Source organism: Nelusetta ayraudi, unplaced genomic scaffold, assembly GCF_046127955.1.
Source record: "Nelusetta ayraudi isolate G7.1 ecotype Tasmania unplaced genomic scaffold, CSIRO-AGI_Nayr_v1 ptg000100l, whole genome shotgun sequence".
In the NCBI taxonomy this organism is placed as follows: Eukaryota; Metazoa; Chordata; class Actinopteri; order Tetraodontiformes; family Monacanthidae; genus Nelusetta; species Nelusetta ayraudi.
Window position 1 is genome coordinate 517,260 of NW_027466150.1, and position 22,767 is coordinate 540,026.

At 47.3% G+C, this 22,767-nt stretch overlaps 1 protein-coding gene across 2 annotated transcripts in view; it reads left to right on the plus strand.

Moving 5' to 3' along the window:
• The window catches only part of nkain2 (sodium/potassium transporting ATPase interacting 2), a 72,730-nt gene that overhangs the window by 24,422 nt on the left and 25,541 nt on the right, over nucleotides 1-22,767 (plus strand). For both annotated transcript variants that reach the window (XM_076048391.1, XM_076048390.1), the window contains exons 2-3: nucleotides 10,072-10,209; nucleotides 11,151-11,231. In XM_076048391.1, coding sequence (XP_075904506.1) covers nucleotides 10,072-10,209; nucleotides 11,151-11,231 — 219 coding nt within the window. The remainder of the gene's footprint in view (nucleotides 1-10,071; nucleotides 10,210-11,150; nucleotides 11,232-22,767) is intronic.

The following is a 22,767-nucleotide window of genomic DNA, read 5'->3' on the forward strand; positions in this document are numbered from 1 at the left end:
ACAAAGTGGCTCAGCGTTTACGCCCGTGGCCGAGGTAAGTAAGGACAGGGAGTTAATGGAAATGGAGGCAAGACGGAAAAAAGGCGAGGTTGGGTGTTGTGGGGGGGGAACTGATAGAAAAGACTCCGGCGGGAGATAAATGGTGGCACGCCGAGGAACGACAACAAGGTTGCGGAGGGAGACAAAAGGAGGGCGGAAAGCAAATAAAGCGAAGAGCCGCGGTGTGGGAGGGGTTTTGATTAAGGAAAGAAGAGGAGAAAAAAAGAAAGTAAGAGAACGTGCGAAGCACTCGCAGGGGTTTAGGAGATAAAGAGGCTTAAAAATAAAGGCACAGGAGGCCCGAACCATTAAAGGGAGTCGAGAAACCGATTAGAAGTGGCTTCACACGGCCCGCCGCGTGTTCTGGTGGGCTCGGCGAGATCTCACCTCTGACATCCATCACCGAGTTCTGAATAATGTAGCAGATGGACAAAACGAAATCTAAAGGCAGGCCAGTTACCACGTCGAGCGCCTAGTTGTCTCTCCACCCGTCACCTCGTCAAACGTCGGTTGACTTCGGCGTCAGATAAGAACGTATCGACACCAATCGCAGCCTTTCACTCATCCTGCTTCAGCCCGATAGCGTCAGACCTCCCCCCAGTTTTGGCCATATCTGACAGGGAAGAAGCAGATTGAAGTGACGGGCCAAAAACGCTTTGTGTTTTAGCATCAGGCTACTCTGCACCCCCGCCCCCCTGAACAAAAAGTGTTCAGTAGGTTGTAGCTAAGAAAAACGCTGCTCAGGTGCACAGGATGGACAAATATTTGCCAGGGACGAAAAGAAGAATTCAGGAGTCTGGCAGTGGCCAGTGGTCTTTGTTGTTGGCCACTTTTGGCTGTAGAATCGTTCTGCGAGTAGCTGCGGAACGATGGTGTCGTTCACGCCAGACTTGAAGCGGGGTGCCGCGCAGCCATCGTTTCGGCGTCCGCTCTATTTTCTTTGTAATGCGCGAGCCGAGAGGGAAAAAGCCAGAGGACAATGAACAGTTTTCCAGCGCTGATAGAATGTTAATCAAAGACCTTTGCATCAGTGCGCCGCGACTGGCGCCATATTAGCACATGCAACGCTCAACGTCATCCCGTGTGGCAGGTAGAAAATGTGATGTTGTCGCATGACTGATGTTGTTGATGTGGTCAATTTCATCAAAACAAGACCCCTGAAAGCGCTGCTATTCTCTGCACTTTGTGAGGAGATGGGAGCACAAAAAGTCAACTTTGTCCTGGAGACATGGGGCCACTTGCAGGTTCATCGGGATCCCTCAAGACACAGCCACGCCAAATTTGGGGCTTCTAGCCATTGAGCCCCGAAGGAGAGCGTTTTTCATTTGGCCTTGAGAGTGAATCTGTGGATTCTTCGACCAGTCAGGCAGCATGACAAGAGAGACAGTTTAACAAAAAAAAAAACCCTGAGAAATTATTTTTTTATTTTATAAAAGTGCACTGAAGTTAACTTGATTTAAGGCTTGATATCAAGTAAACAATTAAAGAAAAAAGACAGACAAGGAACAGGAAGTGCAAATTAGATGCATTTTGATCAAGTGGGAGAGCAGCTAAATCATCGCAGAGCGAACCCCAACACACACACACACAGTATTCTAGTCTTATACTACTGCTGTATAGCTCATATTATCTGATTAATAGTCTAGTTGCAACTCCACTCTTCAGCCTGTATTTTTGGATTTTCTATTTGAGAAAAAGCTCCCGTGATTTGATTTGCATCTGCGTCTGCAGTGACACAAACTCCCACGTCGTCGACTGCAGACGTTCGGCAGTTGACGGCTCAGGTGCAAAGGAAGCCGACACGCGTTGTAATGCTAATTGGCGACAGTGTAAACATCACATTTACACACAAGCCCGCATCGACGATTTCACAGTGAGCATTTCCCGTCAAATTCAGACGGCTTTCGAACTCGCAGCCGGCTGCTGATTATATTTAAAATACGACAGTTCGGCAGAACGTGCAAGTCATCAAAATTAGGATGCTGACTCCAAGCACACAATTACTGATGTGCCAATCGCAAGTCAACCTGTATAAATGTATCTATAATATGTAAATAATGTATCAGGTGGTTAAAAGTTTGCCTTTGTCCACCTGAAGAAGAATGACGGATGGGAAAATAAGTCTTCGAATGGCACGTCCACCATTTGCATTTGGAGAAAGCCACTGTCGAGCCGCCTTTGTTGTCCTTTTTTTTTCCCAGGCTGTAGGGAGTGAAAGCAGTGTGCAGCTGATTGGAAGCAAACAAACAAAAGAAAAGCCCTCCAAAAAAAAAACAAAAAAAAACGAAGAAGAAACAGGAATTGACAGAGACAGAGGACGGTCGCAGGCGTAGAGGGGAGATCTGTCGAAATAGCAGACTGATTAGCTCCAGTTTTTGACATTTAAATGCCAAGTTTACATAGAGAAGCGTTCCATAAGAATATTAATCGTACTCGTTAATTCACAGGGAGGTGTGACACGGATCTAGAGGAGAGAGCTATTCCAAGACAAATATACGAGGAAATATTGGCACAATTAAAGTCCCACCACACAAACGTTATGCAATATTCTTTTCTCTTTTTTTCTAATATGAGCCACCAGCCTGTCAGTGAACTCCCCACGGATGAGAAACATCCATCATACCTCCACTGACACCAATGGTTCACCCTTCTGAGATGTTCTGCCTTGGCTTTTTTTTTCCATTTCTAACAGTCAGTTTTAGCAGGAAGACCGTAAACAGAGGGCTAAACGTGTGGAGAGCTTTAAATAAAGCGAGGCTGCTCCACTTGAGCCTGCAGCGAGAAGTAAAGATCTAAAATATATAATAATAATAATAATGATAATAGTAATAATAATAATAATAATAATAATAATAATAATAATAATAATGTGTACAACATAAGCCCTTTTGGTTACAGCTCAGGTTTTATTACCCTTAGATGAAGCGCACTTGCAACTCGCATGCTTTTCAAATGACCTTACAAAGCCAACGCTGTTTGGAAACTACTGAAAAACCCTCATCCAATAAGTTATTTAATGGCTTTTTTGCCAATGAACCATAGCAAGAAGGCAAACACCGTCAGTGTATAGGAGGTGGCTTCCGTACAAAGTAAACCTATCTTAAATCAATGATCCAAACACGACACAGCCCATTAAGTTAATAGGGGAAATTACGTGGCCTACCATCTCTGCCACGGTGCTCTGATAGTCACTTTAAGTGAATGTGCGGCCCTGAAAGGTATTGTTGCGCTGAAGGTCTTTCTCAGTGACATTTCACGCCGGGAGTAAAATCAACAGTAAAGGTGGAGGAACGAGAAAGACGCTGATGTGAGCAGGAAAAAGCAAATTCCCCACGAGGCACCTTTGGTCGGGCGGTTGGCTAAAAAAGTTCGACATTCGGTCAGCTCGTCTTTCTTCCCGTTGACATTTTACTCGAGCGAGTCGGGCGCTCCGCGCTAGCTAAAAATCGCATCAAAGATTTGTTCAGGTGCCGTAGCTTAACATCCCAAATTAGACAAGAAGAGCGGGAGTGGATCGCGCCCTCGGGGGGGTTGGCGCTGGCTCATCACGGTCGTAAGGTGGCGGCGGTGGCGGCGGGCGGCGATGGATGTGGGTGACCGTAATGACAGCCTGCGAGCGCTTCTTCGCAAGCTCGGCTTTCATTAGTGTGCCGTCACCTCCATCTATCGCGCTCGTTCCACGTGACACGTCGGGGTAGTTCCGGGGGTGTCGACCGCACGGCTAACGCGATCTGCGCCCTCCCTCCCCGTCTGTCGACAGCCGCCTCGCTGCCAAACGTATATAAAAAGCCGCTTCGTGACAGCCGAGGAGCGCGCGGAACAGATTGATCTTGTGCTCATTATACAAACAGGGAGCGATAAAGTGCGTGAGCATACTTTTTCCCAATGTTTTTTTTTTTTTTTTTTTTTTGCTTGGGAGTTTATGATTGAGTGTAAAAATAATGGCGTGCCGATAGATCTCACTGTAGGGTAATAACCAACCTGTAACTACGCAAGTCAACAGCACAGGCTTTGTTGTGAATTTCTTTTACATTTTTTTTTACAAAGGACAAAAGACTCATACTGGACAAAAAGACACATCATGTTTCATTATGTGCGATTAGAATGTTGTATGTGTGTTTCAAGTTGTTTTAGTCCAAAATACGGTCTTCATTGTCCCCTACCGGTAGAGATGATCAAGTTCATTGGTTAATATGGATGTAAGTCACTGGTGTGATTCTGGCCAAATACTCCCAAAGCTTTTTAAGGGTGGCGAAAAAGGGAAGGAAGTCGGAATGAAACGCAAACCTCTGATGCCGTAAGACTATTCAAAATCACCGCATCTCCTGTGTGAGCACTTTTCCAACAATTGCCTTTACTCGGGCCTAATGGCCGTCGTGTTCGAGTCTCTGGTGGTGTCTGTCAATAGCTCTGGGACTCGGGGACGGACGTCACCGCGGGTATCGGACTTGTGACTGACAATGAGAGGGGAAATTGGATCCGTCTCCGACAGACTTCATTTTACTTCTCCGCCGGTGTTCTCCATCTCTTTCGTTCTTTCCTCCTGCTCCTCTTTTTTTATATACATATTATTTTGATTTCTTTTTTTTTCCCGGCGCTCTCCCCCATCCCCCATCCCCCATCCCCCCCCCCCTCGCCGGTGCTCCTCTCTCAGAGCTCTAAGTGGCCACAAATGGTCCCTAATAGCCTGCAATGGAGATGAATTGATCGTCGGGCGAAGCGAATCGATGGGAGATTGCTTTTTGCTGTACACAGCGGGGTTCGGCGCAGGCGGGCGGCCTTAATTAAGTTACCAGTAAACCGTGATTGCGCCAGAGTTTTATTAGGAGAGTAAAGTTTTACGAGGAATACGACTGGTGGGATGGTGGAGGTGGTGGTGGGGTTAAAAAAAGATCCCCTCACTTTCGAGTGTGTGGTTGGGTGGTTATCATTTTTCTCCCCAAGTGTTCACCGGACGCTCTCATGAGTTTTTCTTTTTCCCGCCACTTCCGCCTTCATCCGACCTAATCTTCCTTCCCTCGCGCCTCCGTCTTTTCTTCCCCTTTCCCGTCCGTAGCGGGATGAGCGGCGGGATTTGATCAGCAGTTTTCTTCTTCTTTTTTTTTCTGAAAAGGTCACAAAGAAACTGAGCGGCGAGGGGGAATAAAAAGTCTCAGCCCGAGTACGGCAGGAACCGAGGGGGGAGTGGATGAAGAGGAGAGGAAGGGGAGGAGATAATAGGCTGACGGCATAGAGGAGGAGGAAGGGGGCAGCTGGAGAAGAAGGTGCAGTGACGGAGGAGAGAAAGAGAGAGAGAGAGAGGTGGGGTGAGCGCAGAGTGGAGGCGGATGAGGTAATTTGTTGTTCTATGACACGACTGATCTGGAAACAGATGAACGCGTATTAAATATGCAGGAGAGGAGGGACGGAGGCAGAGGAAGAAGAGGAGGAGGAGGGCGAGATGAAAGAGGAGGTGAAATGAGAAGACGGCAGAGAAAGAAAAGGCGGTCAGAGTCGGAGGGGGACGCGTCTCTCTGCTCGCCCCGCCGTCTCGTCCCTCTTTCTTTATTTCATTCTTTCCTTCTTTCAGGAAGTGTCGGATCTTCATCACCTCTCTTCATCTCGCCGGACCCTCTACCCCTCTCCCTCTCCCACCCCATCTCATCTCGTCCTCTCTGTCCCCTCGGCCCTTTTACCCTCTATCTCCCATTCTTCCTCCTCTCTTGAAGATGAAAAGACGCTTCCCTTCCACCCCGCGGTGCCGCACGCCGGTCACATGGCCGCCGCCGTCTGCATGTCCGAGAAAAATAATGGATTCTCGCTCCTGGTTTCGCTCCTTTTGAGGAGGACAAATAGCTTCCCGAGGTCTGCGAGCTCTGCTTAGAATGCAAATGCCAATAAAATGACACGTGGTGGATTTTCTTCCATTTTGCCATCCGAAATTATGAAAACAGCACGTTTAGCCCTCTGTTTGCGGCCTCCTGCCTAAATGCTAGGCTTTAGCTTCCTGCTTGATGCGTTGTCTGACCTTCAACGTGTTCGGAATGAAACGAAAACAATGGGGTCGCAAGAGCGCTGAGCCAAGACCTAGCTCGGGAAGACCTGGGAGTGCTGTCAGTACCCTTTGTGACATCACAAATAGTGTTTTAGCACACAAAATCTGAAAAGTGGAACGTGGAACAAGACTTTTCTCATTCCTGTTCCTATATTATTGTGAGAAAGTCTGCTTTTTCCACAATGTGGGACCTTCAAATTCAGCCGTTTCCTGAGCACAATACATATCAATGTACAATAGATATGTTAGCAAGGCAAGCATCGTGAGCGTGTCCAATATCTGCTCAGTCTGAGGTTGAATAATGTTGAAAACAGGTGGAGCAACTTTTGCTTCTTTCGATACTTATAAACGTAATCATATTATTGGCTTTTCCATTTACGTCCTTGTGGGCGAAAACCTGAGGCCAATCCAATCTGTGATCTCATTCTTCCCAACGCTCGGCTGGCTGCGGGTTTAGAGGGGGGACTGACTGGTAAATGGATGAGGGTGCCGTCCGCCGGCTGGTGCTGATGATCTCAACAAGCCTGAAATCAGCTTATTGGGCTACGTCTGTTCACATTATGAACACAGAAGTGCACTAATAGAATATTATTTGATATATAAATAAATAGAAAAGCACTGTTTTCCAGTCTTTATGAGATTGGGAGCCATTTTTGCCCCCCACGTCCTCCTCCAGTGACACCAAGGAGGCGACTCACTAAGGACACAATTCTCAAATCCCTTCGGCTTCTCCGTGTTCTTCCCTCCCTCCCCTTCGCGCCGGGCGCCGTGCCACCTCTGAGCTTCTTTGATTACCCCCATGACCTTTTGCCTGCAACGTGGGCGGGTCCTCCTCTCCTCAGAGGATGTGTTCGATGGGTTCACTTGCGACAACTAACCCCCCGGAGGCCTCCTCCTTTCGTTTCCTTCCGCCTCGCTGAACGCACCCCTTGTGGTCGTCGTTGTCGCGATCATTATAATCAGGCCGGACGTAACAGAAAAATACATCCCTCAACTAGCACGTGTTGCTGTTTGGGAAGGAAGTGGAGTCAACGCGTCTCTCCGCAGCATCAAAGCCCGTTCCCCGGTCCGTCACGTCCCTGAGGATGATTTCATCAGCAGCTGCGAGCAGCTGGTGTGTCTCCCCGGTCGTGTCCTTAAAAGACGTGTCTGACGTCCTTCCCGCATCCCATCGGAGTTGTTTTTTTGTGTGATACTCGCAAAAGGAAGCTGGAATAACAGAAAAAATTTACATTTGCCAGCGAGCCGGACAAGCAACCCAAGAAAACCTTTTGCTCCTTGAATTCATTTTTTATTCTAGCAAACATTAAGTGTATTTATCTACCTTGAATCTTATATTTATATTTATGAGTTTATTTAGATGAGACAGTACATATTAATGAACACTGAGTACATGAGTTCTCACTGTAAATACGCCAGACTTAGCACTGCTGCTAATTTTCATCCGTAGTCCCCAAAACAATACAAACAATTGACATAAATAGTACAACCATATAATCCAACAACACACAAAATAACTATATTTACATTCTTGCACACGTATCGGCCATAAACATTTGCACATAATGCATGCAACGGCCATAGACATACAACTGCATACACAACAAATACCCAGATTAAACATGGTTACAGCTGACTGCCTCGTTGTTTTTTGTTGGGTTTTTTTTTAGAACCATTTCTCCGTCCAATAGCGTTAAAAGCTCAGCCATCACGAGTGAGATTTTGAAGGAGCGATTAACTGAGAGGCTGGCGTTATTGCTTCCTGTGATAGATTGTCGGCTGGCCATCTATCGCCATGCCAAGAAGAGACCTTCACTTCTCTGGAATTTATGAAGAAGGAAAAAAAACACAAAAAACATGGCGGCGTAAAACTTCAGAACATTTGAAGAATCTCGTCAACCCAAGCGGAGGTTCGATCTGCGGCAGAGGGAAGAAGTGACGCGGTGTGTTTAAAGATGCAGCTCATGATCAAAACGAATCAATCCTGCTGGAAACACTACTGGCGGCTCTTTTGGGAGCTCTAGATTACAAGGAGGGATGTGCCGCGGTGCCTATAGTTCCTGGGTTGTTTTTTTTTGGCACCCGGAGCCACGGAATGAGAACCTCTCAATCAGAAGTCGAGTGTGGCGCGGACGAGCAGATGGTACCCGGCTTGAATTTATGGGCCTCCGTAATAAAGCGACTTGGAACAATAAGCAGTCGTAAGGAAGAGGAAGGCGGGGGAGAAACGGGGGTTATTTTTTCCCCTGAATGATCCTTAAGGATGTGTGTTTTAATAACCGTGAGAAATCAATACTGCTGTTGCCTCCAGAGCTGAAACTACTTCTTTATCCGTCCTGTCACATTCTCCCGCTGCACTTTTTGTTTGCGTGTGATTTGCCGTCTTCTTTTTTCGAAGGGGGTGGGACGCCCGGGCGCGTCCCAGCTGTGCAAGGGCTGCTCGGGACCGCCGGTGATAAAAGAGGGGGTCCCCCCAGAGGCCCTCTGTAATGGGCGAGGAGGCCTCTGGCGGCCCCATAATGGCCCGTGTGCCTTTATGCGTACGCATGCAAAAAAAAAAAAAAAAACTGTTTATGCGCGGCGGTCGGCAATTAGCGATGCGAATATAAATGTTTACAGGCTTCGATGCGGCCGATGCGACAAGAAAAGAGAGGGACGGCCGGAGCCTGTCCAGCGAGGGCGAGGGGAAGAAAGATCTCTCCCTCTCTCTCTCTCTCTCTCTCTCTCTCTCTCTCCTTCACACACACACACGCATGCACGTTTTTCACACAGTGCACACATGGCAGCAGCAGAGACACACTCACACATTGTGACGCCAGCTGAGCCCAATGTGTCCAAGGACAGCAGGTGCTGTCAAGTGCAAACACAGCAGACCTGCCCCTGACACGCAAACACACACACAAACACACACAGCACATGGGCGCTTGCACATATGTTGGAGTGTCACACACAGACTCATACAGAATTCATGTCACGTGTCTATCTAGTGCATGGTTGTGTGCATTGTCTATCTATCCTTCTCTCTATCCATCCATCCATCCATCCATCTATCATCCGTCTATCTATCATCTACTGTATCTATCAATCTATCATCCATCGATCATCTATCTATGAATCTATCATATGTATCTATCATCCATCTGTCTATCTCTCTATCTATCCATCCATCCATCCATCCATCTATCCATCCATCCATCCATCCATCCATCCATGCATCATCCATCCATCTATATCCATCCATCTATCCATTCATCCATCCATGCATTTATCTATCTATCCATCCATCTCTCTATGTCTCTATCTATCTATAATGACACTTCTCCATTCTCCAATCCAATCCAATCTCCGTTTTTTGCGACTTGATGGCATTAAATACTCCCACTGGAATAAACTGGCACATAGTTTGCGATGCAGCTCAGATGTGCCCGGCGAGTCTCTCCGCGTGGTTTTCCCCGCAATCTCCTCGTCCTCCTCGCTCGGAAAAAAACAACAAAAAAAAAAACAAAGCAAAACAACCCGCTAATGAAATCTGTCTATCTACTTACCGCGTGTGTGGTTATATATTTAGCAGTGCCATATTGCACGCTGGACTGACTTCATCAAATGGCTCAGTGTGGGGGCAGAATGATATTAAGCCTACGCACGCACGCATTCACACACACACACACGCGCGCGCACACACACACACACAGACAGCCCTGGGAGCCTTGACTAATGCAAAGATAACAGCGACAAGTTGACTTTATCACGGTGGCAGCGCTGATTGTAACTGCATCTTTGATTAGCCTCTGGATCTTCTTTTCGTCAAGCCTCCATACATACAAATTCAAGTTATAATTGGGGTGAAGTTTAAGAAAGTCTTTAAAAAAAGAAAAAAGAAGGAGAGTTTTACAGCAGAGCCGACAGCGAGCGCTGGAGTTTTAATAGATCTCCTTTCAGATCTTATGGTTTCATGTTGAGGAAAAGTTTCATCTTCTGCTTCTTCTGTCCTCCACCAGGTCAGCGTGCTGGAGCGGCAGGTGATCGACTTCCTGGGCTACCAGTGGGCTCCCATCCTGACCAACTTCGTCCACATCATCGTCGTCATCCTCGGCCTGTTTGGCACCATCCAGTTCAGGCCGAGATACGTCACCGGGGTGAGTTTCACACTCTCTGACACTCCTTTATTTCTTCCCCTCTCTCTCTCTTTCTCTCTCTCTCTCGCAAGCGCGAAAACAGAAAAAAAGTCACATTGATCAAGAAATCCTATTTAAAAAGTCAGTGTTCATTTATTGATCACTGCAGTGAATATTGAACTCTTCTCCACACAGATCTTAGTCTTTCTCTGATGTTGCTCTTTGTTATATTCAAATGTAAAAAAAATCATTATTTCGTATTCCCCTTTGTGGTGGGGAGGAGATGGCTGCTGGTTCATCCAAATGTTACATAACTTTGCTTCACTAACACGCCTAACATGGTGTATAGACGCGTGGCATCGAGTTGGAGGATAACAAGTCCAATAAAATTTAAAGAGCTTCTTTCTGACTGCAGGAGATTTCATGAAAAATATCGTTTCTGCCTGAGACGGCTGCATTAAGTTCTCACAACAGCTGCGAGCTCTGCGCTCCTCCTGCACAACATGCAAACTGCGTTGACCTCGGCGACGACCTGCACGTATGCAGGCACACACGATAAGAAAACAAAATGTGAAACTTCAGTTTAGTCTCAGCCTATTTTGGCTTGAGGTGAAACACCACCCACACACACACACACACACACACACACACAAACACAGCTAGCTTGAATCTGATTCAATTCAATCTGGTTTGAATTTCAATATTATGTAGGTTTTACTATCCAACCCTCCAGAAAACAGCTCATTCAGCCCTCTGTTTACAACAGCCGGCAGTAGAAACACTGGATCAGTTCCATTTATGACATCACAAAGGGCTGATTGCCACAGCAAAGGGGAAAAGGATGGACTTTTCTCATTTCTGGGGATATACAAGTCGGTTACAAGTAGGAACACTTGCAAGACACAAATAGGATTTTTATTTTTTTAATTGATTATTTACATTCCTCTTCTTTCTCTGTGCAGTACGCAGCCTGGCTGGTCATGTGGATGACCTGGAATGTTTTTATCATCTGTTTTTACCTGGAGGTTGGAGATCTGTCCAGGGTAAGAAAACAATTTTTTTTCCTAATTCCGCAAATGTGTCTGTACATCTTCTGTTGCCTTTTATTTAGAGAAACGCACCTATTTTTCCAGTGTCAGTCACTAATTTACTGGAGACTTGGAGATTGTTATACACTATTGAGCCACTTTCAGCCAGCATCTGAACTCGACATAACTTCCAAAATGAAAGTAGTGACACCATCGCTGAGGGATCTGTTCCCCAGACCGCCCGGCCCTCTGCACTGCTGAGTAATCATCTCTTCACTTTGAGAGCAAAGTTGCTGGAATCAGCTTTCTTCCTGTCACCTCTGGCACGAGGGAATCGCTTCATTTTCATCGTAGCTTTTGTGTAAAATTCATCCGCGATGACCACTGGGGCCAGGACCCTGTCAGAAACCGTCTCCTGGTTTGGCGGCGTCAGACTGGGAAGAGAGAAAGTGAAGGAGGGGAAGTAACACACACTGACAGCACAGACGGAATTGCACGTCGTTCCAAATTTATAAAACATGAAGACAAGCGGACGGATCCATCTTGAAAACGTCCCGTCTGATTCGTTTCCCCCCCCCCCTCTTCAGTCAGCCAGATTATGACAGGGCAAATCAGCGGCGACCGGTGTGGGCGGGGTTTAGTCACACAAAAACAGGAAGTCACCTCAGGCTTGTAAACAGCAGCCGTCCCGGACGCGGTCTTATGAGAGCTGCGAAAAGAGCGTCACAAAGGTTTGGACTCGGGAATTTGTTGAATTTCAATAGTGATTATAACTTGGGCAGCTAATTAGGCGCAATTAGTGCCCCAGCGAAATGGTGAAATCAGATAATGCGGAGGGTTGATTACGGCTGATTAGGCTCGATGGTGTGTCATTTCAAAGAGAAACAAAAAATGTGGGGAAAAAGCAGCTTTTCCACCACATATCTTCCTACCGGAGCCACACACGCTCGACGCGTCTCGACGCTATGAGCTCGTTAAGCTAAATAGCCGCGCGGTGTGAACGGAAAACAGAGAGCAACTCAGGATCTAATGTGCGTCTTTCTACGGCCGTCGGTTGTTGTTCCTGTGCGACGTCTAACGAGGTTCAAAGCAGCCCCTTAATTACCGGGAATTTACCGTTATCAATTACCTGCCGTCCAATCGGAGGGTAAAGCTCGCCCGCGGAACAGATGCCGAGCAGCTTGCATTTTATGGCCGCAACAGTTTCGCGCGCAGCCCCCGACTCAAGGGCGCGTCAGCCTTGACCCACTTACCGGAAATTCACCAGCTGCTGTTTTAGGAAACGGAGGCATCACCCGGCACGGCGTTATTTACTGACCCCAGGGGGCTGTTATTACGACGGGAGTCACCCTCGCGCTGTAAAACACGGAGGGCTTCAGGTTGGTGATAAGAACAAAGAACCTCCGACAAGACTTTCCGCCGTGCCAAAGTGTAATGCAGTGACGCGGTGTCCTGGCAGCACGGCGGCGGAGTCGGGATTGGCCCAGACACCTCGTACCAAGAGGGCTTGATCACCTAAATAGGGATCGCAGCTGTCCACTTCATCTGTTGTGTTCCTAACCCAACCCAAAATGCTAACTGCCACCACTTGGGCCTGTCATCCGGGGGCCAAAAACCCTGTTCCTACCTCAGCAGAGACCCTACATGTTGCATTCAAACTTGCATACAAGAGGTTATGTTATTGATTGTTTGCCTACAATGGGGAAAAAACATGTATTACTAAGTGTCCAAAAAGCCTGTTAATGCACATTTTTAATGAATATTTTGCAGAATAGTAGAAAATTGTTTGATAGATAGAAAAAAAACAGTTCATCTACAAAATGTTTGGCAAACACGGGTTTGCAGAATAAACTGCTAGGATTTTGTCTTGGTTCCTCCTTGCTTAATTGACAGTGATTCCTGAGATCTTCTCTTCATTCCTTTGCCGGTTCCTTGTGGTAGCCACATGACAAGGTCTCCGCCGCTTGATTGGCCCGTCGGGGCGAAAAGTCTCATCTCGTGGAGCGTCACGCAGCGTGAAAACATTGCAGCCTGGCGAACGACGCGTTAACGAGTTTAGCGGCGTTGCTCTTCCGACGCCGCCGTCTTTCCCTCTCCTCCTCTTCCTCCGCTTCACCTCCGCATGATTCGCTCTTCCCTCGCTGCTCGCTTTTTTATGACGTTCCCGGCGAAATTTGTCTCCTGCTCGCTTTCCATCTCGCTTTATTTCCCCTTCTCTCCCTTCAATTTCATTCCATCTCTCTGCCCTCCTCTACATCTCCAATATTGAGACCGGAGGAAATGTGCCCCCTCTATGAGAAATTGCTTCTATTTATGGTCAATAGCGTTTCACAGTGCAGCCTCACGTATTGGCCCTCAGAATGAGTGCCAATTTAATGCATTACTTTATACACTCAGCCCAGTTATTTTTGGGTCATTGTAAGTAAGTGATTTTGACAGACTCCATTTTTCTTCATTACCGACGTTGCAGCATCTCTGTTTGTGCGAGAAGATGTGCTTGGACAGCCTCCTTTTGATTTATGCAGCCTTATCACTGGCTCACGCCTTTTGAACAAAAGTCACTTTTGAGTTTGAAATAAAAACTGACTTTGCAAAAACTCGGACGTTGTTTTAAAAAACAAGAAGATTTTGCAAGCAGAGACAACAAACATGTTTAACGGTCCCCTACTTTAAAAAATGTTAATGATTGCTCTATGATTTCTTATAATCAATCATCTGTGCTGCTGGAATGTTAAGGAATTTTCCCCAAAAACGAGAAACACCCAACTTTCACTTATGTCCTAGCGGTAGAAAGTAGGCCTCAATGATGTCACAAAGGGCACTGCTATTCTCTATTCTCTCAGCCAGGTGTTTACCTCCTCCTAAACACGAGGACTAGCCAACAAAAGAATGATCAGGAAGCTAAAACCCGTCGTCGCCGTAAACAGAGGGCTAAGTCCGCTGTTCTCATTGTAAGAAGCTGCTGCACTGGAGTCTGGGTGCGACGTGAAGACTGAAGGTTGGCGAGAGTCTAACGACTTTTTAATGCCTTTCAAACACATTTCTTTAGAGTTGTGTCAGTCCCGGCATGCAAATTCTCCCATGCAGACTGTTCAACACCGGGCTCAAATGTTCTCCGCGTCATAATTAAAAGAAAGTCAGTGGGCGAGGAGCTGAAGGTTATTAAACTTTCCGCGCGCCCGCATTGACATTTCGCCTGGACGAGGAGAAATGGAATCTGGGCGAGGGAGGCAGGTGACAGAGAGAGAGAGCGAAAGGACAGAAGATAACGAGTCAGAGTTTCTCACCCTCGGCCTCGGCGCCGAGTCCAGGGGAAGTTGGGGCCGCCAGATGGACGGACGTCGGCGGAGCAGATAATCCCGAGTGATGAAGCGACGGCTCCTATGAGACATCGTTAGTGTCGTTTTGGTGAGGCACCCCGGCGGAGAAGGTTTCGCTGACATTAGCCCACGCCCACGGTGCAGCGACTCATAGCGTGATGCCTCATTAGCCATGTTTTGAACTTTTACAGCGGGGTGGGAGTTATTAACAAAATAAACTTTAGGTCGACCCACGCTCCCGGGCCTGCCCGGCAGTTCTGCTCGGTTCAATCGCTTTGTAATCCGGCGCCCAGCTGACCCGCCTCTTCTCGGCACTTCTTAACAAGGCGTCAGCAGTAAAGATGTGCCGTCATCAGAGCCGTCTGTGTCCATTTTGTTCTAAAGAAACCGGTAGTAGTAGAAGAGGACCATATTGAACTTCCTGTTCACAATCTGGAATACCTAATAACCAGCTAAGATGGTGCTGTGTGGGACCTAGCTAACCTAGCTCACCATTTAGAAGCCCATCAATATCAATCTTCTCCTGATTAGCACCAAAAATTAATCTCTCACTTCTAACGAGACGTCACACAGCATATTTGCTTCGGCAGAGACGTTTCTATCAAGAGACTTAATTAAACGTCGTTTACAGAGCGATAAATTGCACCATCCCACGTTTTACAACAAAAAGTTTAGCCATCATCACGTCTCGTCTTTTCTAGATTGGCTATTTCTTGTTTTTCTTTTCCTTCCCTGCGGTGACATGGAGGCCACATGACTCCACGCGCCTCGGGTTCGAACCCCGAGAGTTGGCGGCGGGCGAACGATCGGTCTGAAGCGCCAAAGAGTGAATCTCCGAAAAAATAGATTTCTCATGACACGTTTTGGAGAGCAGACGGCACGGCGAGAGAGTAGAGAGCTGTCACTGTGTCGCCAGCACACACACACACGCGCGCGCACACGGTGTGTGAGACTGGTAACTGTCAGTCGTCCACCGTGACTTATAAAAGATGCAGCCGCCCTCTGGGTGTTGGATGACGCACACATGCGTGCGCACACACATGCGGCGCACTCGGCTGTCAGTCATTTGACACAAAGGTGGGAGGGGGAGGGGCTTGGTTGTGGTGTGTGTGCGGGGGATGTCTCTGCGTCCGTTTCGCTCCGCGAGGACTGGATTTATTCAATCAGCCAGTGGGAGGGACAATAAAGAAAACTACCACAAGGGGGAGAAGGGATACTAGCAGCGTGTGCACTCGCCAAATCCAAACAGTCCCCGTCATGCGGCGGTTTTTGAATTCCGAACCCGTCCAGGCGTCACATTTCAGTCCGGAGGGGGGAAGTGGGGGAGGAGGAGGAGTGGTTGCACGATGGATAAGTTGACAATAAATAAAGAGAAAAAAAGAGGAGCTGAGGAGACTAAAGAGGAGTGAAAGATTGAGGGTATGGAGGCATCGCGGGGCCAGACGGAGGCTCAGACGGACGGAGGAGTCGAGGACGACATGCAACGGGATGAAAGCGAACCGGGATGGAATGGATGCGTCTTTCCGAGGAGGGAGGGAGGGAGGGAGGGAAAAAGAAGATATGCGCAGTTGGTTGGTGCTAAAAAAAAAAAAAAAGTGAGAGAGTCGGGTTCACACTCAGTCCCAGGCTGCGGCCGACACACGGCAGGCTCCTGCTGGGGAGCTGCTGCCCGTTCGTCACAACTCGCCCGTCTGAACTCGTGTGCTTGATATCGTACGACTGTTCATCTGACCGCGTGACCCCCCCCCCCACAACCCCCCCACACACACACACCCGCGATCCTTATCTCAGCGAGAGTATAAATCACTCTGCTCTTCCCTTCGAGCTCTCCAGCAGAGATCCAGTGACGCCGGTGATTAAAGGAACCGGAGCGAGACTTCTCCGAGTTCTCTGACAGCCGCGGTGAGGTGGAGGCGTTCCGCGGAGCATTCGCCACAAAAAAAAAAAACCTAACCAAAAAACAGCCAAATTTTGCGTCCCTCCGATTCGCAATAAAGTATGGACAGCGGCCTGAGGTGTTTTTTATTATTTATTTTTTTTTTGTCTCTCTCAAATCATAGTTAATAGAAACAGGTTTGACAAATTAAGCCCGACGTCGGGGACGTTCTGCAACATTTTCACGAAAAAGGTGCTATTCGGCTGCCAGTCTGCCTCCAAAGTTGTGAAGACAAATGTGAGACGCCGGGTCCCGGTTGTGTCATCGTTTTGAAATAAACAAATAAACATCAGATTCTTTCCCTCCTTCCGTATCAACTTTATATCCGAGTGATGTTTCGGTGCAGTCCAATTGAAATGCCAGACTGTCATCCAGACAGGGGAACTCACCTCACGAGCGCCGCCGAGACGTGCGGTGTTTTCCCATTCGGGTGTCTGCGGCTGTCGCTCCGACTTTTTTTCATACATCTGTGAAACTTCAGCGTGGTTACGTGGATGGGCGTCTCCATCCAAAAAGAGGGTGTTAATGAATTGGAGATGTTTAACTTACGGGGGAACTGTTCCTTCAGTTCTGTTTTCTCCCGTCTGGAGTCCATGACTGAGAGGCTCCAATAGGTTGAACCATGTTTGTTGTGGTTTAAACGCTCCGCATGCAGCTGCTAAGCTGTTTTCAGCCCAGACTGTGTTTGATCAGTGGATCAAGTCGCTGGAATGGTCGCATCAAGTTGCCTCCCTGCAATCCAAACACACGTCTGGTGAGACATTCCTGCCAGCCGATTTGAGTGGCCAGACTAAATTTATTACTATTTATTGGCACATACCGTTTCAGAGAACGAATGCCAAGACCTAGTAGGAATGAATAAAAATAAAACACGGACGTGTTGAATAAAACAGATTCCAGCTTCACGCTGCAGTCGATGGATTTGATTGTTTTAAAAACTGCGGCCGGAACTGCTCCAACGTACGGACGAGCTTTGATTGTGATGTAAGCGTTGCCGGCTGCGGCAGGGGTAATTGGACGAGAGGAAGAGAGAAAAAAAAAAAAGCGCAGCCGATGTTTCTATCTGGGGTAAAAAAAAAATAAAGCGGTAAATTCAGGACCGCAAACGAGCCGTTAGCAGGTCCTCAGCAGGTGCGGCCACACATGACAGCACAAGCCTCTGCCTTGTTAGCGCCGTAGCCAGTAAACAAACCCCGCTGCAGGGCTTTCAAATGAATCTTTATTGACTCTTGTCAATAGCCGAGTCCGCGCAGCAGGAGCTGACGGGCCCTTTTTTCCCCTTTTTTTTTTTTTAAATTGTAAACGCACGCGATTGACTCTGAAGACTTTCAGTTGGAAGCAAACCGCGAGGTTCCTGCCGCCGCCGCAGCGTTTTGACCAGCGTCGCCTCCACATCACCGACTCCTCATTAGCAACAACACGGTCGGCGGGAATTAAAGTACATCTGTAGTGTGCCGGATACATTGTGTTCATGACATTGAAAGTCACCGGTTGGAGACGCATTAATACACATCCTTTTTTTTTTCCATTATCACAAGATGAATAAATGACAGGCTTTGATTTATTAGACTTCCATCTCGGGGCAGGTGTAGCTCGTGGGTTTTTCAAATGAACTAATTAACCCATTGAAGGCCTGAATTAGCCCCACAGCCCCCCACCCCTCTTCCTCTAGGCACTTTTGGCTCACACCTGGGGTCTGGTAGTGGTCTCAGGATAATTGGCCCTCCAGTTTTCAAGGGTGGGAATGGTAGCAGTGGGATGGCCGGGGGAGGGGGGGGCAAAAATGGTGATGCTGAGGCATTTGCCCGGAGATGGTAATGGGTTTGGAGTGGTTACGGTCAGGGTTGAGATCTGGAATGGACTTAATTTTTTTTTTTTTTTTTTACCCACCGCCCATGGCGCGCAATGAAACAATTCCCCGGCCCCCCCGACAAATCTGATAGCGGAGAAGTGCTTTCGGCATGATGGGTTAAGGCCTCATCAAACACCCCTGGGAAATTACAGCCAAACAATGTGTGTGTGGCGGTTTGGGGTGGTGGTGGTGGTGGTGGTCGGGAGGGGGGGAGTTCCCCATGACGGATGGTACTGGGGAGGAATAACACACGGCGAATGACATATAAAGACAACGGAGCGGGAAGTGGGTGGGGGGTAAAGGGAAGATAACAGCTTCCACACTGAGGGCGAGCTAAATAAAGTGAAAGGTTGAGTCGGTTGTACATTAGTCACAATATATATCGTCACTGCATTTTTCCCGGACAGTCACTGATCGCATGACAAGCATATTCTAGATGTAATTGGTCTGTTTGCCGTCTTTTCAACTCGTGCCAACAGCAAGCCAAGCAAATTCTTTACATTTTTGTGCCATAAAAAAATGGTTGGAGTGGGTGAATTCTACCCTAGATGACCACAGTTGACCGCGGCCCACTGACGTATCAGCCTGGTGCCCCACTACCAGGGTCAGGACACTCCTAAAGTCTCGGGAGGCATGTAGACATAAGCCTTGATAGGTTTTGGAGCTGCGCGGCTGCTGTCCATGGTGCTGAACAAAGGCTGTGTTTGCAGAGGGGGAGTTGCGGCGGGCGGGTTGTGTGTCCAGTTGTGTTCAGCAAGACGAGCCGGCAAATCTTTTCTTTCCTTTTTTTCTTTTTTTTTAACGGGGACAATGTTACTCTGATGATCATAATGCATTGTTTCATATCCACGAGAAAATTTTTTTTCCCTTATATCATAATAAGCTATCTGTTGTTTGGCAGTTAAATAATTTGAAAACAGAAAATGAAAATGAAAATGAAAAAAACTTATTTTTGTTAACAAGAAGATTCCGTTAGTTTTCCAGTTTTTCATGTCTCACCATTTTTGTCAAATTGCCTTTTTTTTATGCTCCCGTTTTTATTTAGCCCCAAGCGAGGCCACTTTCTCTCCTTTGTGAACCATCAGAGCATGTGAGGGAATGTTTTTTTTCTCTTCACTGGTTTTTATCTCATGGGACTGGAAGACAAAGGAAAACAGAGAAGTGAGACAGAGAGAGGGAGGGAAAGGGTGAAGGGCAAAGAAGGTCAAGTGGAAAGCAAGAGCAGAGCGGACGTGGTTCCATGGAGCAACACGAACACGAGGCGCGGTCCTAGTCAACTGGAAACCATTGTCACCACACATGGCTGACTGTAAACAGAGGGCTAGTTTTTTGTTTTGTTTAGTTTTTTCTGGTGATCTCTAGAGTTCCAATAAGCAACTTGTGTGATCATGTATGTATTTTAAATACCTCTCACCTGCTTGTGTTTGCCCAGAAGTGGAAAATTGGGTTGATTGTTAAAAAGGGATAATAACAAACCAAACTGCTGGTTTCATACAAAATGCAGGTATTTATAGTACACCTGCATTTTGTTGATCCACTGTGTTTTCCGATCATTGACTTCCTGCCTGCCTTCCTGAAGCGTGAAAGATAGAACTGCCATGTATTTTTCAAAAGCGGCGCGGATTTACACACTTGCACACTGACTTTGTGTCTTAATTTAAGTAACACTCATTTTGCTCCCGCATTCCACAAGTGGGTTACTCCAGCTGACCCCTCTTGCCTGTGCCCGTGTCTCCCGCACACTCAGGCCTGCGTCCTCCTCCGCTTCCCCCGTCCACGACGTTTTTCCTCAAATTCGGCTCTTTTTTTTTTTTTAATTACTTTTGTGTTTGTGTGTGTTTATTGGAGAGGCTCATTAGAGACGCATTGACAGGGACGGCGGCGCTCCGGAGCGGGAGCGGCAGGCGGGTGGGAAGGCAGCGGGAATGGCAAAGAAGCTAAAGGGAACGAGGGGAAGGCGGAGTGGAAGTGGAGCTCTGGCGAGCGGCGGCGGGAGACCGAGCGGCAAAGAATGATGTCAGAGGGGGAGGAACGAGGGGGGAAATTTAAAGAGATTTTACTCATTAAAAGGGAGAGCACAACAAGAGGAGATGGCATTAATCAGAGCTTTGCACTAATGAGGCATTTACTCATTATGCCGGGGCGGGAGGTGGTGGTGGAGGGTTTGGGGGGGGCCGTCGGAAAGAGAGCACAGGATTGTAGGAATGAGAGCTAACACTATAAATTAATGGAGGGAGGGAGGAAGGGAGGAGGGAGGGACGGGAGGAAGAGAAGGTGTGGAGGGGAGGTGATAGAGTGGAGAGCGGGGTGCAAGTGGGAGAGGTGAGAATAAATAAGCATTGTAGTGTAGTGAGCGCAGTGCATTAAAGGCCCATGTCGTGCAATGTTCACCGGAGCGATGTTTGCGCGTCCAGCCTGTCGGTGAGCACTCGAGAAATGAGAAACGTCCATCCTTCGCTTCTTTTGCTGGTTCCACCTTTTCAGGAGAAGGTGAAAAACACACGCAGAGCTGGAAATCAGCCCTTTGTGATGTCATAAAGAGCAGTGCTCCATCTGCTGTCTTCCAAAACACGAGAATTCCAAAAATGCATCAGCGTTAGCAAGAAGCTTAAACAGAGGGCTAAATATGCTTCCTAGAATTCATCTTGTGGGTTTTCCCTAATGGAAAAATTACTTCTGAAAATGGATGTGACCATGTGGAAATATGAGGCATTTAAAAACGTTTAACAACCAAAAGAAATGAGCAAGTCTTAGTTAAGCCAGTGAATCAAAGCAGCTAACTGGGCCGTAACCAGGCAGGATTTCCTTCTCTTTCATTGAACGGTGTCGTTAACAGTAGGGCCTCTCATTCAACGGTCCCTTTATCAAAATATTAATTTTACCTCATGGTCTAGGAGCAGAAAATATTTCAAAGAGGAGGGAGGAGATTTGCATTAGGAACCAGCCATTGAACACTTAATGTGTCAGGACGAGGCCCATTAAGAAATAATTTCTTTACCTGAGCGTTATTCACTAGAAAATCATCTTGCGCTATTATGTGATCGTCGGCGCCGCCATCTCGCTCAACAAGCATTGTTGAAGTTTGACCGGGTCGGTTCTGTGCGCCGCAGCGGAGAAACCTTTGATTCCTGAGTCGTCACGACAAGATTGTTGAGTAAGATTCTCATTTTGTTGCGGCTCCCCAAAGAAGGTCAGACATCCACGACTCTAAAAGTCAGAGTCACCGGAGCGTTTTTCTGCTCAGATTAGACGTCTGGCGGTCCAAACGCCACGCAGATAGAAACTGAAGGAGCTTGCAATAGTAGCGCTTCAACAAGTCCACGATGGCGCTGATAAAGATGAGCCGTTAAACGACAAGTAGACAGGAGTTGAAGGATAATGCACAAAAGTGCAGCGATTGCATTTACTTCCATCCCCCTGAACTTAAATTTCACGTTCCCATGGCTAACCCCGCGAGACGGCTAATAACGCCCAGTGATAAATAACCAAAGAGAAAAATTAGCAAGCGAGACGGGAGTCATTTAGGCTTTCAGCGTGCCATTAAACAGGAGTATTAAAGAGCTTTTAATGCACTAATGGCAGCGGCGCATGAGCGAACAAGCGCAGCGCGGAATGTGCGCGGTTAATTGACTTAGTGTTTGTTGTCGTGCGTGTGCGTCTACGAGGTCGATGATTCACGCGGCTCCTTGCAGAACGTCATCATTTATATTTGGGTTATCTAAAAATGATCTCGGCTGATTTATTGTCGTTTTTCAGAAGGAACGAAGTGGAACCGAAGCTGGTTTCGCGTTTCCTCGATGCTGCTGAGAAGCAAACCCAGAACTTCTATTAGCTGTGACAGTAATGACTTGTTAAGCCACTGATTTTATTTGGCGGGCCAGTGATGGTTCTGCCTTCACTGTGAGACAAGAAAGTAGGTCACGTCAGGACTTTATGAGCGGCCTTTGGATTTTAAGTGAGGTGTTCACTGTTTTTCTTTGTGTCTTTGTGGAACAAAAATAACAAGTGTTTAAGACGTGACTTCCAAACCTCCAGAATTCAAATCTGGAAGTACTAGCAGTCGTACGAGGTCAATTAAAGTGTGCCTTGATTTTAACAAGTCAGTGACATCTCTCGTGACATCACCGCACAAAACTCTCTTCCCTAATAGAGACCCGTAACAAAGACTCCGGTGCCCGAAGAAGCACAGAAATAAAACTGGAGAGCTTTTGGCTTCCTCTTTCCTCCTCCTCCAGCTTTGCTGCTGGCTTCCTCTCAATATTATCAGCTTTTGTGGACACGTGTATGTGCGTGTGTGTGTGTGTGTGTGTGTGTGTGTGTGTGTGTGTGTGTGTGCTGGCCGTAACCCTCCCTCTGTTTAGATCTGATCTAACTAATCCCAGATGATTGGAAAGTCATGAATCACGGATCTATTTTTTACCACAAGAAGGAAGCAGCTCACTA